This window comes from Cheilinus undulatus, linkage group 11 (assembly GCF_018320785.1).
Source record: "Cheilinus undulatus linkage group 11, ASM1832078v1, whole genome shotgun sequence".
Taxonomy (NCBI): domain Eukaryota; kingdom Metazoa; phylum Chordata; class Actinopteri; order Labriformes; family Labridae; genus Cheilinus; species Cheilinus undulatus.
In genome coordinates, this window is record NC_054875.1 from 15133012 (window position 1) to 15149606 (window position 16595).

Sequence of the window (16595 nt, forward strand, 5' to 3'; positions counted from 1 at the left end):
TCTTCTCTCTTTCTGCATTTTCCTTTTCTGTTTTTTAGCATCTACAGTAGCTCCTCTCTCTTCTCTCCTTCTCTCTCCTTTCATATCTCCCTCCTCTGTTTTCGGCATCTCCCTCTTCTCTTTTTCGACATTTCCCCCTTCTCTCGTTTGCATTCCCCTCATCTCTCCTCCTTTATTTCCCTCTTCTATTTTTCTGTATTACCCTTGTCTTTTTCTACTTCTTTCTCTTCTCTCTTCGTATATCTCAATCTTCTTTTTTTACGGCATCTCCCTCTTCTTTCTTTCTGTATCTCCCTCTTCTCTCTTTCAGCAACTTCCTCTTCTTTTTATTTTTCCAGTCCCTCTTTTCTTTTCTGCATCTCCCTAGTCTTTTTTTTGCCTCTCCCTCCTATCCCCTTTTACATCTTCCTCTTTTCTTGTTCTGTATTCCCCCCTTCTATCTCTATCTGCATTTTCCCTATCCCTTTACATTCCCAACACAGCTTTAATCGATGGCTGTTCAACCTTTGTCTAGTTGTGGTCCAGGTTTTTGCCTGGTAAAAAAAAAAGTTTCTACCTTGCCTGTGTAACTTTGCAAAATGTTGCTGAGTGCTGAGCTTATGGTGAATTAATGTTGGGTATTAAAATATAATGTAATACCCTTTTTGTAAAGCATCTTGAAATGACTATGGTTATGAATTGTCACTGCATAAATAATGAATGAATGATGGATTGACTGAAAGCATTCATATCATCTCTTTTCAGCTCATTTTCAGTGATGAATGATTGGCAGGAAAATTAGCATCATAGCAGAAACTACTACAGATGTTAAAACTGAACTAGACCAATACCACCAACAAAAACATACTATTTCTAACACATTGGGTGGGATAGTCATGGCACATATTAAATCCACAGAACACTATTTTCTTCACCTCCTGCCACCATCCTGTGTGTGTGTTCTTATTCCCAGTCACCGCCCCTATACACAGCTCTATCAGCAGCTAAAATATTGTGCGTGTGGTGTCTGCCCCTATACCCATATATCCACTGGTGGCAGTACCTGTGCCATCTGTCTGTAATATATACACTGTACCTTTTGTCATTGAGGCTCCTCTCCGTGGAGAGCAGACGCCAGAGATTTTTATTTGACATTTTCATGTCAAAGGAACTGTAAATGTAACTCCAAAGCCCAAATTTATGTGTGTCCTTTATTTCCTACTGATAAGGTAGTCATTTCTCAAAACGTAGACACATGTGGGTTATCATTTTGTCAGAAGTAGGTTAATGGTTCTAAATTGCCTCAGTTTTCTTTTCATGTATGTGCCTGTGACTGTACTTTGTTTGTGAGGTTTTAACTTATGTGTGATTTTTTTGTGCATGCAGGTCTGTGCATTCCTGTGTTCACATTTACTTCATACATGCCTGTCTGAAGTATAAGGGGGTGTGTGTGTGTGTGAGAGTGAGTGTCAGGGAACAGCTAATCCCATGAAAGGCTGTGTGAGAGATCAGAGAGGTTCAGACATGGAGCTTAGAGGAACTGGTGGTGCTGACTGCTTTAAGACTGAACTTCACACATTTTGAAATCCCTCCACTTAGCCCGATTACCCTCAATTATCCGCTCAATCTGTGACTGTGTGCATGTGTGTGTCCGTGTGTGTGGCAGGCTCCTTCAGCTGTAGTAAAGTTAGTGGACAGGTATGATTTATGTAAGTTATTGAATGAATTAGAGCCAAGGCAACATGCTTCAAATTCAATCAGACGTCTTCCCCAATGATGTGTTTCTCATGTCGCCTTCCTTCTGTTGAGCCGATTTTCTCCCTTTCCATCTGAGTGACCTCTGTCTCTGTTTCCTTTGACAGTCGGAGCACCAGACTCTCTCCTACAGCCAGACAGAGTGTGGGAAGGGGAAGTGTCCCTACGACCCAATCCAGAAAACAGCCTCTGCTGTTGTTGGTAATTAATTTGTTTTCAAAGGACATTGCAAGACGTGGATGACCAGAACTTATCTTAAAGAAAAGCCAAATGAACCAAATACACACCTTAGGAAAATGTTTGTTTCAGAACTTATCTTAGTTTATATTAGTATGGAAAACCAAAATTGTTTCAGAATACAAATCAATCCCCCCCTCCCCCCAGTATACAGGAAAATGTAAATTGCCTTTTTTGTTTGAGGGCGGGGGGACTTTGGAAAACAGATAAACTCAATGGACCTTTGACCTAAAAGAACCATTCCAAAGTTGTTAAACAAATTTGTCCCCAGCCAACTTGTTGTAGAAAGTGTCCTAGAATGTCTACAACAAGAGTGTCCTCTGTTTCATGTCCTGTTACTCAGACATCGTAGTATGAACCATTGCAACAAATTTGAAAAGAACAAAAAATCAAATTGTCTTAACCATTATAAATTCTGCTGTACCCAAGAACACTTAAACCATGTTTTTATTTTGTGAAGATGGGGAGCTGTATGCTGGAATCACCTCAGACTTCATGAGCCGGGATTCTGCCTTCTTCCGTAGCCTCGGAAATCGTCACGTCATCCGCACAGAGCAGTATGACTCCACCTGGCTGCAGGGTAAGTGCAAATTTATTTGTAAAGAAGTCAAAATAGAAAAAGGACTATTACCTCGGAAACTGAGCATTTCATATGCAGTAAGGTCACTGCATGTGTAGTTTTGGCGCTGAAGGATGGAGCTTTGGTACATCTTTCTTTAGAAGGCCATACTGCATGAATGCCTTCGTATCTAAGTTCTCTACTGACTCCAGAAACTGTCAGTAACTGTAACCTCTCCTTAATCATGACGGAAAGTCCTCAAACTTTCTGTTATGTAATATTTTTTGCATAATCATGGGGTCACCTTAAACTTATATAATAATATCAATACATACACAATAATAATACAGTTTAACTTTGATCATTGAGAAAAGACCCAATTAAAAGACTTTGCATAGAGCTTAGAAGCTTCCCAGTTTGTTTTCACTGACCCCTTTGTTGTTAGGCAGTAACTATAAAATGCAGCCCTACAATGCTAACAGCTAATGCTAACTAGCTGATATGTTGTAAGTAACATTTTAATTTAATTGCATACAACTAATCCCTCAATACCTGTTTATTCTATGTCTGTTTTCATGTTGTCTCTTTGGTTTTGTGTCACTAGACATCTTCCTTTTGGCTGTCTTTTCTGTAAACTGAATAGTTTGAACTGGTCTGACTGTTCCTTTTTCTCTGAGTCTACATCTCTAAAACCATCTCCTGCACGTCCAGTTGTTTTTTCAGGCCAGTGTGTCGACGTCTGCCTCTGATAACAACTAGATACATGTTGAATTTTTCTGCTGTTTGTAAACTAAAGTGAACCTCCGTCATCCCTTTGGTCTATCTCTATCAGTCGCACAACACTCTCATATGCATATAACATCCATATCAGCAGGATTGGATCTCCTTACAGTTGATTTGATAGTTTACCTGTCTTACTGTCTCTCCATCCAGATGCCCAGTTTGTGCAGGTAGCGCCACTGTCTGAAACTGATAACCCAGAAGATGATAAGGTCTACGTGTTCTTCACTGAGCAAGCTCAGGAGGCAGAGGGGGCTGCTGGGAAGGTGCTCTACTCCAGAGTTGCAAGAGTGTGTAAGGTATGAAGAGTCTTTGACAGAAAGATAGACAGAAGGCCTGTGTGTATGTGTGCTCATATCAGAATCCGTCTGCATGTAGTTTACATAAACATGTGTTTGTCTGAACAGGTAGAGTTTGTACGTGCTGCACATTGTGTGTGCCTGCGTCTCATGAGGTGTGTGTTTATGTAAGGAGCCCTTTGTGTGATTGGATGTTCCTTTCAGCTCCTATAGATACAGCTTTTACATCAGCCTGATGCCTATAGGAACACAAGTTCATGGTTATCTCTGAGACTGTTTACTCTAATGCTTCTCCATGTGTTTGTTCTGCATGTGGAAAAAAAGTCATAAGACATTTATTGATTATTCAAGTGATTTGTTAAATAGAGGTAGAGATGTTACAATATAAAAATTTCATATCACAATTGGCATGATGTAAATTATCAGGCTTATCAGTGTTATCATGGTCAAGTTGTATAAACTGAGTAGATCTTGGGATTAAAAGGTCATGATTGCATATCTATATTTTATTCCTAAAAAAATCAAGTACATTTCTCACAACTGTATTTTTTCAACTTTTTTTGTCATGACGATTTTTTTGTTATCTTTAGGTACATGTAATCATCATTTCTCATTGTTTTTTTTTCTTACTGTCCTTACATGAATCATTGTATAACATCAGGCAGCTTACTGAGTGAGATAATTCACTTTTATTCTAGCAATTTCAACGTGGATTTCAAAACTTGGTGAATATTTTTTATCTAATGGGAGCTGCTCAAAGTTTGGGAGTTCTTTTCATGGACTTTCTGAGTAATTGAGGAGCAGCTAAAGTCAATGAGTGCATACTACTACTACTACTACTACTACTACTACCACAGTCCCTACTACAGGGAGGTTACTGCATTTTGGTTTCATTTGATTCATATGATTTATTAGGCTACGGCTATACTGTAGTGCTCCTTAGGCCTTCTTTCTGTCTGTGCCTCTGCACTTTGTACAGAAAGTCACAGTGAATGGTGCAGGCAGGAGAGAGGAGAGACACAGCATTGCTTCCTCCTCCTCCCTGACTTGATTCTTTACATTTCCAGTCGACCTATAGATGTTTTTTCCTCTTCATCTAAGTAAATGAACCTACAAAGTAGTGCTGAGTGATTAATTGAAAAAGAATCATATCCGACATTTAGGGCCTCTGACCAACATAAAACTGGTCGCTTATTTCAGTTTTTTCCTTTATAATTCCCTCTCTACTAATGCACCACCCCTTTAAAAGACACTACGGGCAATGTAATCACGTGGCAGGCAGCCAGGTGTAAAAAGGGATGTAGCTTGTTGGAAACCCAAAAGAAGTAGTAGAAGTCACGTGACACCACCCCATCCAGTCCGCCATTGATGAAAACTCAAACAGCGAGCAGTCAGTGGCACAGTGCCATTATCTTATGTATTCCGCCATAGTCTAATTTTCCCCATTTAAGTTTTTATAAGGCCAATGGCCTGCTCGACAGTTGGCACAAACGCAGCACATGAGCCGTTTCATGCTGCGCATACAGCAAACAGACCGCTTCAGAGTACACAGCAGACAAACGCTGCTCTGTGTGTTAATGAGCAACGGGCAGCATCACAGACAGCGCTCTTTAGCAGAGGAGAAGAAACTTCAAACTTTTTGGATAGACAGACATGTCTCTGATCTTGTCCCAACTAAATGTACACGTATGATCTGTTTTTCTCGTTGCTGGTGTGTCCGCTCGCCCACACAGTTCTGTCTCTCCCGTGTGTGCTGGCTTGGTAGTTATTCAGTAAAGCAGAATTCAACAATAGTCTTGTAATGTTTTTATTTTAAATAATAAAACCTCAGCATGTGAGCATTTGATAACAAGGATTGATCTATAATCAGGACATATTGGTCAGTATTTTAAATCATTTAATACAAAACATGATAAATACTACATTTTTCAAATAAAAATATTTGGATAAAGAGTTCATTGTTATTGTTTTGTAATGGACATAGAATTAAACATCCATTACCCTCCAAAGGGTTTGAAAAAACAAACCAAAAAAAACTTTCTGTGTCAGTAACAGGTTTTAAGGAAAGAAATTCTGCATTATCCTATATTTATCAGGGGGTCAGACCAGGAAAATTAATTTGAAATTGGCCAATCAAACTGGAATAAGTAGCACTCTGGTTTAATTACTACAAGGGCACAGAATTGTTTAAAGAGATTTAGTCACGTAATTCTCTTCTCAAAGTACACCAGATTTATGCAATTTATTTGAAAATATACAAAATTTCAGTCAGTTCTTAAAAATTACATAAATATTTACATCACAAACCAAGTTTGGTTTAGTTCATTAATCTAAATTGAAGAAAAAAGTTCAATTAATCTTTATTTAGACTTTTGCCATAATTTCCCAGCCCTACTACAAAGCACACTGCCTGAACATGGTTTACTATGATAATAGAGAGCGGTTTTAACTAATTGTTTGAATGTAAATAAAGATATGAACAGTATGATAGCCATGTGGGGATTTTCTTATGGTTGCCATTAATACAGGCAATAGTTTCATTTTATATAGAGGAAAACTCTCTTTTACTCCTATGTGTGTTTCTTTTTTTCCATATCAGTAAATTGAATATCTTAGAGTCTTGATGTTATAAAAACCTTACAACCTCAGTAATGTTGTTGTCATTAAATAATTTTATATATACGAGATATAAACTTACAAAGTTTAAATGTGAAATATAGATATAAGATTTAGATATAGATTTTTTAGATATAAAACCTCCCTTTTGGATTGTTTGATTTTTTTGAAGTACCATTGGGTTGGATTTATCAAACACAGAGAGGATAACCTATGTCATACCTATGCCTACATAGTCTAATTCTTGTACCTCTTATGGCCTAGAATGACATCGGAGGCCAGAGGAGTTTAGTAAACAAGTGGAGTACCTTCCAGAAGGCTCGTATGGTGTGCTCAGTCCCAGGACCAGAGGGCCTACAGACACACTTCGATCGGCTGCGTGAGTACAGACGAGCATCATCTGACACATTTAACACATTACAGACACAGTAAAACAAATCACATCAGCCAGGCCTCAACCAGCAGTCACGACAAAAGCTGGACTTATGTCGCTGAATACTTCATTAAAAAGGGAATGCACTCAAAAAAGTCAGCCAGTATGTGAGTTTGTGAGCGTGAGACTGTGAGACACGAAGAGTTTTGAACTTCTCAAATATTTTGAGGTTACAGAGAAAAGTTTGCAGACTGAAGAAACTCAAAGGAGCTCAACTAACGCTTACACACTGTGCGTCTGCGAATGTGTGTATGTGTGGGTATGCAGGGCTCCACTGTTGCCACGGTGATCAACAGCCCTGTCGGTCACCTTGGGTTCGTCTTCGTGCCTCAGCCTTGGTAACCACGGCAACTGGGCTCAACACTCAATTGCTGTGGGTTTATTCATTATCAAGGATTTGCGCCAGTTTCCTCCTGTTGGATCAATGCATGTGTGTGCACTCAGGAGCAGGTCCATGTAGGCGTGAGACTTGATGTGTATTTTGAGAAAATTAGGCTGTATGCTTCTATCTGCTCTCTGTGTGGTTTTTCTAAGGATCCTTAGAAAAACCCACACAGGGTCTTCAGTCACTAAGTGCTGGAAATAGTGTGAGTTCATCAAACTTCTTGTAGTAATAAAAATATTCAGCTTTGATTTAGCTGACTCATATGAAGTTAGATAGCAAATCAAAGCTCCAAATGTGCCGTCAATACTGCAGCATTAAGAGGAGCTTTGGTTTCTGCTGAACATTTAGTACCACAAATCAATATTTTACAGGTGAGTCAGCCTCAGCACAGCTTATTTGTCATGTGTCAGGACGAAAGGTTTATATAAATTGTCAGGTTCCATGGTTTAAGGTCCTTGTGGGTAATTTAACAACCTTAAGGTTAAATAGCCCCTAATAAAAAACAGCTAGCAGAGGATGGTTTCGATCCATCGACCTCTGGGTTATGGGCCCAGCACGCTTCCGCTGCGCCACTCTGCTACCAGTCACCCCAGATGGGACTCGAACCCACAATCCCTGGCTTAGGAGGCCAGTGCCTTATCCATTAGGCCACTGGGGCTTGTGATACTGCCTCCATAGTCAGACATTGTGTGGGGTCCAGTGGAACAATAGAACGAGAGCGACAGTCCGCACAATATAGGAAGGGACATAAACAGCAGGGAGCTGACATGATGTGCAAAGCACTGAAAACACAGGCACTCTGGGACAAAAGCAGAGATCTAGAGACTGAACAATATGCTTAAGCTCAGCAGTTGTTGCCTGGAGCACAGACTGTTATCTGAAAACCCACACACTGTGATAGTGTATTCAAAACAAAACTATGAAGAAAGCTTATATCTACAAAATACAAACATACCTCCCATACAGTTCTCTAGCAGACCTTACCTGAAAGAAATGCGTTAATGACCAACATCAGAAACGGTTAGGAATATGACTCATCCATGAAACTAGCTGAACTTCCCTGATCGGCTGTTCAATCAGATCCGCTATATGACTTTAAAACCTTTTATCCAAAGATTTTTTTAATCTTGGTTTTAACACTGAATATCTGAATATATCTGAATATATCACTGCCATTGTGGAGTTCTAAACAGCTTGATTTAAATGTGAGCGTAAAAGAGGCATGAGTTGACTGAGAACAAAAAGTGCTGTCATCATGTACACACTCAGAGCTACTCTGTTTTCTAAAGGCATTTACTTCATGAGAATTTCAAATCACTGCAGGAGAATTAAAATTCTTGCAACTTTATCAACTACATGGTATGAGCTAGGCTAACCCGGAGTATTTCTAATGTCATAGTGGGGGCCGAACAATGTCCTTTTGATTTTGACACCTTTGCATTTCCACTGCATCACTCTGTTGTCACCAACAATCTTTGGAGTCCAGTTCACCATCTGCAAGACCAGTAGGGCTTTAGCAAAACATTTTGAGAAATACAGATAGGAGGCAAGGAAATAGAGGTAGAGGATTTTGGAGACCAGACTGGTTTCTTATCTTTGCAGTCTCTGTAAACAGACGACTTTCAGGGTAAAGGACGTGACTCTTCAGCTCAGATACACACCAACTCCAGCCTCAGCCTGCCTGTGTACATAAGGAAGTTCTGACTTGTCAAGAGCATAAACATTTCTACCCAGCATGCCTCTGATCATGTTTTACACATCTGATAAGAGTCCGTGAAAATTTGTTTGTGAATACACTTCAGCACCCACACACATGTGCACGCAAAACCACAAACCCATATACAGAAGATTAACCCATCAGGTTAAGAATGCTGTCAGTGTTGTGTTTACGCCACGCTCCGCCACACAGAAACACTACAAATCCCATAACCCCTCAGCTGTAAGCGGGTCCTTCATTGGACCACCTGGTCATTTCTGTGTGTGACTGTGTGTTTTAAGATATGAATGTATATACAGTTTTTAAAATTTTATCCATGACTTCCACAGCGATCAATCGTTTCACCTTTTTACATTTTAAAGAGGACAAAAGGAAGTTTGAACAGGAAGTGTCTTTCTACTGGGGAATAATTAGGGTAAGAGTTACAGAGGCTAAAGAAATACATTTATGTAGAACGATTTGCATTCATTGTGTGCAATTTTGTGTACACAAGAAATCCCTAATTTCTCTTTTGTCACTTCTAGACCCCTGTATGATATAAAAGGATTTTTACAGAATTTTTTAATAGCATTGTGGCTATCAAGCAAAGCACTCTGACCAGCCAATGAGTGGCGTAAAAATAAAAGTAACTGTGCTGAAACACATTTTAAATGTTGAGGAATAACACTCAAATATCTTAAAATAGCAATATTAAAAATACAGGCATGTAGGGCTGGTTGGTATTGCTTAAAAATATAATCTCTGATATTTTCACATCAAACTAAAAATTTGAATCCATCTATTTTCTTTCCGAATGAAAATGAATATTCAAACAGGCTTACTTTTATTTCAATGATCACATGTAACAAAAGTAAACTGATTTTTTTTCTCTGAGCTTTAAACTTGTATTAAGTGCATTATATCGGGTTATTTACATTTACACTCTGGCTCTGAAAGTTTTTGTCTGCTTTAGAAACAGACTGACAGTAATGCTGATGTCTCTCCATGATGTATGCCAGTAAACAAGACCATCAAATTGTATTTATTTTATTTTTTTTGTTCTGTTTGTGTATTTGATCACTTGTCATCTTTGTCACAGAATCAGTTGGAGATGAAAATTTTTGCCACGCAGATCAAAACAGCATTTAATTTTAATGTCTACAAAAAGCATCCAGAGTGATTGATATGAAAACTGAGTAGGATGTTTTTCTTTAGTTTGAGAAGACTGGTTACACATGAGCAGTATGCAATTAGCATTTTGTTTACAGGGTGACCATAACTAACATAAAATTAATGTTTCTGACAGTAGCTTTCACTTTGGTGTTACTGGAAAGAAGTAACTCCATTTTCAATTTCAAAATCTTGATTTCCCAAAAACCTGATTCATCAGTTAAATCAATTTGTCTCTCAACCCCACAAGCATGTTTATTTTCTTTCAGTTTTACTAAAGGACAGATGGTTTTGTCTGCTTGCTAACCTAGCATTGAATTACATCTGTGGTTGACCTGTGGACTTTTTCCCCCATCCATCTCAGTAAACGAACCTTCGAAGCATCCTGTCTGAAAATCATTTACCATATTATTGATGTGTGGTTATTACTATACTGAAAATCAAAATAAGAGGGAAATACCTCAGTGACAAAGTCATGTGATGCAGCGAGAACATGCTTTTCAGTATGGCATACTGACCATAAGCTTAGTATGCAGTATACAGAGTTTATGTAGTAACGAGAATGTGCAGCCAGAGGTGGTGCAGAGCTGCTATTGTGTGTGTTCAGAAACTTTATCAGTATTTGTATTCATTGTCTGTCTACTGTGACATTGTTGCTGTTTTCACAGGTGAAAGGAATTTGGCAGGATGCGGGATGCATCCATCTTTACTGTAAAAACAATGCGTCAGACGTCTTAGCTTGACAATGAATGAAAACAAATCTGTTAAAGAATCTATGGTTTACAGTTTTACTGAGCTTAAAGCACTGAAAGCTGACTGCTACTGTGTTACAGAAGGTACAGGAGAAAGCTATGCAGCCGTGGACCGTGCTTCTGTGTTAGCAAGTTAAACAATGTATTTCCTTTGTTTATTTTAAGTACAGGTTTTTAAATTGTTAATACACATCCCATTCCTGAAGAGTATTGTTGTTGCTAACTAACATATTTGATCATTTTTAGGGCTTTACTGTAGGCTTTTTATATTTTACTGAGCATCTGGATCTTGATGAACTGACTCATAACACAGGACTGCCTGGAGTTTACTTTGCAGTTGTTTTGTGTCTGTGGTTGTACAGGCTGTGTTCACTTTCATTAGGATCACTGCTGAAGTGATGTGTCTGGCTCTTTGTGTGAATTTGTATGTCAGGCATCATTGAACCACAATTATTCCAAACCAAACAGTCAAGTAGAAGTGGTTCATGTTTACAGTCTTCCCTCTTATGGAAGATAGATTTCCCTCCCACCACCACAGGAAAGGATTCTCTGCTATTTACTGCTGCTGTCCGTGTTGTGGTTGTTGTTGAGAAGAGTCATGCTATGAGGTTTTGGAGCAGGAGAGAGCAATCCTTTGTGGCTGGACTCTGAGTCATAACAGCAGAGACAGTGAGGTATTTTCATGCATTTTGGGCATTTATTTTGGTCTAAGTGTGTAAGATTCAGTGTTCCAGACAAAAGGCAGCACCTCATCGTCGTCACTACATCACCCACTGGTGCTTGGAGGGAATAAAGAGGTATTTATGTTTTAAAGGACGTCACTGGAAAAGCGTGGGACTGAACTGAAGGTGAGGAAGAAGGCAAAGGAGCATATTTTACAATATATTTTGTAGCTTAAAGGGAAACGATGAACACTGAAGTACAGGAAGATGATGGTTCACAGCTGTCATCTCCACAACCCATTGTTATTAAAAGTGGAATTTTGGAAACCAGAATAAATTTACTGACAAATCAAACATTGTTGAGAGGAAAACAAAAAAGGAAGAGGAATGAAAATATTTAAAGGAAAGAGGGAGTAATCTATAGAAAAACTTGCCAGCCAGGGGAAACGACATGTTACATTTAGATGCAGAGTGTTAACATTAAAATACAACCATAAATCGGTCGGTATATATTTACTTGCAAAGCCAATGAAATGGCCAGGTTCCATGTCTGTCATTAGGCAGATTCATAATGTTTGCTGGTTCACAATGGTGGTGAGCCACGATTGGCTGTAGCTACAGCGGTAGTTTTATCAGAACAGGATGAGAGCAATCAGAGCAAAGCAAAAGTTTGATTTACGGACTGGCTCCACTAAGAGTGAACAATGACAGCAGCCTGTCGAGCCTGTAGTTTACTCTCCAAGGCTGTACACACCTATTAAGTCTTATTTTGTTGCTCTGATCAGCCTGTGATGGATGTGACAGACAGAATGTTTGTCCAGTCCCCCTCTGTGATTCCAGATGGATGTGAAATATAACCCATGCAATGGATATAAGACATGTATGTGTCTGTCTGGTTTCTTAGGCTAGAGATTTTATAGTTGTAACTTTAAATTATTATTATTTTTTAAATAAAAGTGAATGAACATTGATTTATTTCACGGCAACAAAATTGATTCAAACATGCCATAAGGTATATTTTTGAGTCTTAAAATTACTTGGTATCAAAATTACAAGAAAAAATTAAGCATAATCATCAGGGCTGTAGCAAGGAGTCGATAAAATGGATAAATATTGATAATTAAAAGTGTTTGCAACAAATTTGTTTATGATTGATTTTGTTGTGTGATTATGGTGTCACTTGGTTTGGCACAGTGATGTCTACACCCAGACAGTTGATAAACTTTACTTTCACTTAGTTTAGTACTTCTCTGCTAATAATCTGATGATTATCTGATGATTATCTGAAAATAATAAGAGAAATATCTTTCAGTTACCTTTTCCCACGACAAAGATGAGATGCTTCATCCTAAACAGCTCTCTGTTGCGGACCCTTAGTTTTGTTTCTGTGACAGGACAAGACTGGATAAAAACAACAGCGGTGGGCTGTCAGGCATTTATTTAACCCATGATTTTCACCCAACTTTATGTCCTAAATGTCTGCCATAAATTGAGCAGGATGACTGCCTTTAAAGAGTTTAACAGATGTTTTTAGGGCCAATTAACCTTAAAAATCTTTTAAAATAAACAAGCAGAGTTTTTTAAAGGAGGCAGTAGTGTCTTTAAGGTTGGCTACACACAAAACAATTTTGAAATCTTAACTGATTGAAAAACTTGTGAGAACGCAGACATAAGAACTATTTGAATTGTTTTTAACATTGTAATCCTTAAAATGCACACACTAGACCAGTGATTCTCAATTGGTCTGGCCTCGGAACCCGCCACAAAACCTTAATGCACAGGTGTTAAACTCAAGGCCCGGGGGCCAAAAGCAGCCCGTGATGTAGTTTTACTCGGCCCGTAAGATCATATCATAATTAGAATTGGCCTGCTGCTATGAGGTCTGCAGATTTCCTCCAGTATAGAAATCTAAATTTAACCTTGAAGATTAAAAAAAAAATCCTTGTTAAGTTATAAAAATCTGAAAAAGTAGAAAAAATTAGATAAAAAGTCAGGAATGAGGGAAAGAAATTAATTTCATTTCATATTTTCATTTGCATCCCAAGATTATGACTGAAACTAGGATTCTGGCTTTTTATTTCACATTTTGACCTTTTAATTTTATAATTTTGACTCTTTTTTTTTTGTATTGTTACCTTTTAAATTCACAAATTTCCATTTTAAATCAAATCTTGATCTTTTAAACTCCTAACTTTGACTCTTAATACCTTATTTTTACATTTTAAACACCTGATCGAGAATTGTATCTCATAGTATGACCTTTAAGAGTCATAATTTTGAATTCCATCTTCAATTTTGACTTTTTAAAATCTTGATTTTGTAATTTATCTGATATATTTACCTTTTAAAAACCTTATTTTGACTTTTAAGTTTGTTTTTTTGACCTTTATGACTTATTAAGTTGACTTTTTATCTCAGATTTTGAGCCTTTAAACTTATTCATTTATTTAGCATTTATGTGACATGGACACACAGTAACATTGATGCTGTGATATTTAATCATTTTGACCTTTTTTTCTTCTTAATCATTTATCATCGCTGTTTAATTTCCCCCAAAATTCATTACCTGTGAAAACATGGTTGACAGTTCTTAGTTAAATCTTGACCCTGTTAGGCCCTCAGGTTAGACCTAAATTCAGATTTCGGCCCCTGCTGTGAATGAGTTTGACAACCCTGCCTTAATGGGAAATCCTGATCAAATTGATTGATTTTGATCCGATTGATTTTGATTAATTGTATGTTTTGCATTAGACAATATAAAGGCACGTCTGTTGTGGCAAAAAATGAGCAAGAGGAGGTAAGAGTATGTGCTGCAGTCACAGCGTGAGTAAAATTACATGGCCGACGTGACAACAAGCATTAACGAGCTGGCGTTAGCTTGGTAAAGCCGTTAGTGACAAATGTCTGTAAGTTTTCATAATCTCAATGACCTTTGAAGGCAGAGGCTTACCTTCATAAAGAAGTGTAAAAAGCTGCTTGATTGGTTAAATCTGTGGGGCATTTTGACCAATGATTATTTTTTGTATGCTGCTATTGTGAAGTATTATCAAAGATTGGCATTGTTCAAACATTTCTACTTCTTGTTTTCATATTTTTGAATGTACCTGATAGATCTCTTTAGCTTGATTTTGACCACACTACCATGATGGATGTGACTTCATGCACTGCAGGTCTGACCTCTCTTGGAAGTAAATGATTCATGTGCAGCAGTGTTTCTTCCTCCCTTCTTTTATATTCTCTTGACTTTGGCTTCACTGGATAATAGAGAGACCCAATAAGAGAGATAATGAAGGAGTGGATAATGTCACAGTCAATCTATGTGCTGTGGACAGAGAGGTAATAAGTAAGACTTCAGTGAGCCATCAGGACGCCCAAGCTTGTCAGACTCATCTGACAAATGCTTTCTCACTGTTTACTACGTGATTACCTCATCAACAAAAACAATCTTTGTTTAAAGGAGGGATGAAAGCCTGTTTTGTGATACAGCAGAAAATTAATCATGTTTTGACTCCTCCATTCAGCGTTTTTTAATTTATCATAGACCGTTTGACAGTGCTTTTGAATGGGAGCCCGGTTCTTCAGAAGGAGAACTAGAGGAGAAAGTCAAAGAGAGGAGGTTGTTGATGGCTCAAAGAGGAGGACGGATTAAAAAGAGGGCATAGGGAATTAATGAAGTAGGACAAGTAAGAGGAGGGTAGAGGTTAAAGCATGAGGTGATGACAGGACAAGAGAAGAAAGAAAAAGGAGAAAATGGAGGATGAGGAGATTTAAAAAACGGTTGTAGAAGAAGGAAAATGAGTCCAAATAGAAGGTCAGGAGGAGAGGGAAAGAGGAGAAATGGCTTGTAGAGGAAGACTGAAAATAAACTGGGGTTCATCTTAGGAAAAAGTAAGAAAACAGAGCGTTGAGGATGGCACATGCAAAAGAAGATGAAAGACAGCTGGCTGGTATTTAAAGGTTGGTAAAGTGGAAATTATTGTGGCACTGGAAAAAAATTTACCTTAACTCAAGAAAGCTGGTGGTACAACTTTTCCTCATCCACATTTTTTTGTTCTACCTAGGCTACAGGGGCCTAGAAGTGAAAAAAGTGAAATTACACATATATTCAGACATCAGACACCTTTGGGATGAACTGGTACAGAGATTGCGAGTCACATCTTCTCATCCAACATCAGAGCCTGACCTCATAAATCCTCTACAGAATGATTGGGTGCAAATTCCCACAGAAACACAACAATCTTGTGGAAAGCCTTCCAAGAAGAGTGGAGGCTGTTATATTTGTGACAGGAGGCCAGCTCCATATTAAAGTACATGCATTTGAATAACCAGTGTCATTACAGTCCTTGTTGGTGTTATGGTCAGGCGACTGAATACTTTTGTCCATATAGTGTCTTTTAAGCTGATAATACTAGGGAATGTGACGTTTGGAAAAACTGATGCAAAAAGCAGATGGGGAGAAAAAGCCTATGGTTTAGACAAAAGGTATTTGGGATTACTGATGTGGAGTGATGCTAAAAGGGTGTGAGGACTGATGGGAGGTAGAGGAGAAGAGAGGGAGGGGAATGGGGTTAATAGAGATGGAAAGAGCAGATAGAGAGATAGGGAGTGATGGGAGGGAGGAGGAGGTGAGAGGAATAACAGGGAGGAGATCCGGAGGGAACGAATTATAGATTTTCTATTTGTCCCATTTGACAAATTTTACGGTGCAAGGCAGACTGTAAGACTTTTAAAAGTTAAAGACTTGCTTTGGCCAAGTGTCGTATCCATACTGGCTAGATTCCTCAATTTTTTAACAGAGGTTTTTGAAATGGACATGATAAAACTGAAAGAGGCCCTCCAAATCAAATAATAATTTGTTGAGTTTTATTTCTTATGTCGATCAGTTCCTTCATAAAAATGTGCCTTTTATGAGACTAGTGAGAGTCATTATGTCCTTGAGTGCCACCTTGGAGGAGTAGACAGCTTCAAATGGATTTCTCAGTCTGTACATTAATGCTAAAATCTAAACTGACATCAAGATCGCCAGAGGGGAAAAAAATGTGTCATGGAGAAAAAGATGTTGTGGCTGAAGGAATAGGGCCAATAGCTGAAGGGGTTAAAGAACCAGACAAGATGGAGGCAGGGCTATTATTAACAAATCCCTGTATGATGGCCAGGAGGACATAAAGGCAGGGATTGTGGTCAGAAAAATGACCAGGAGGAGGAGGAGGAGGAGGAGGTGGGTGTTGGCATTCAGGTTGGCTGGGCAGGGAGGGATAGAGGGAGCAACAGA

General features: G+C 38.5%; 1 protein-coding gene and 2 non-coding genes across 4 annotated transcripts in view; 1 reads left to right on the plus strand and 2 right to left on the minus strand.

The window, feature by feature from the left end:
- The window catches only part of sema3h (sema domain, immunoglobulin domain (Ig), short basic domain, secreted, (semaphorin) 3H), an 86946-nt gene that overhangs the window by 41346 nt on the left and 29005 nt on the right, over positions 1 to 16595 (plus strand). For both annotated transcript variants that reach the window (XM_041798307.1, XM_041798308.1), the window contains exons 5-8: positions 1842 to 1935; positions 2432 to 2551; positions 3464 to 3609; positions 6490 to 6604. In XM_041798307.1, coding sequence (XP_041654241.1) covers positions 1842 to 1935; positions 2432 to 2551; positions 3464 to 3609; positions 6490 to 6604 — 475 coding nt within the window. The remainder of the gene's footprint in view (positions 1 to 1841; positions 1936 to 2431; positions 2552 to 3463; positions 3610 to 6489; positions 6605 to 16595) is intronic.
- On the minus strand, positions 7551 to 7622 carry trnam-cau. The gene has a single exon. It is a non-coding gene; the product is annotated as a tRNA-Met (tRNA).
- Positions 7629 to 7701, minus strand: trnar-ccu. Its single transcript has one exon. It is a non-coding gene; the product is annotated as a tRNA-Arg (tRNA).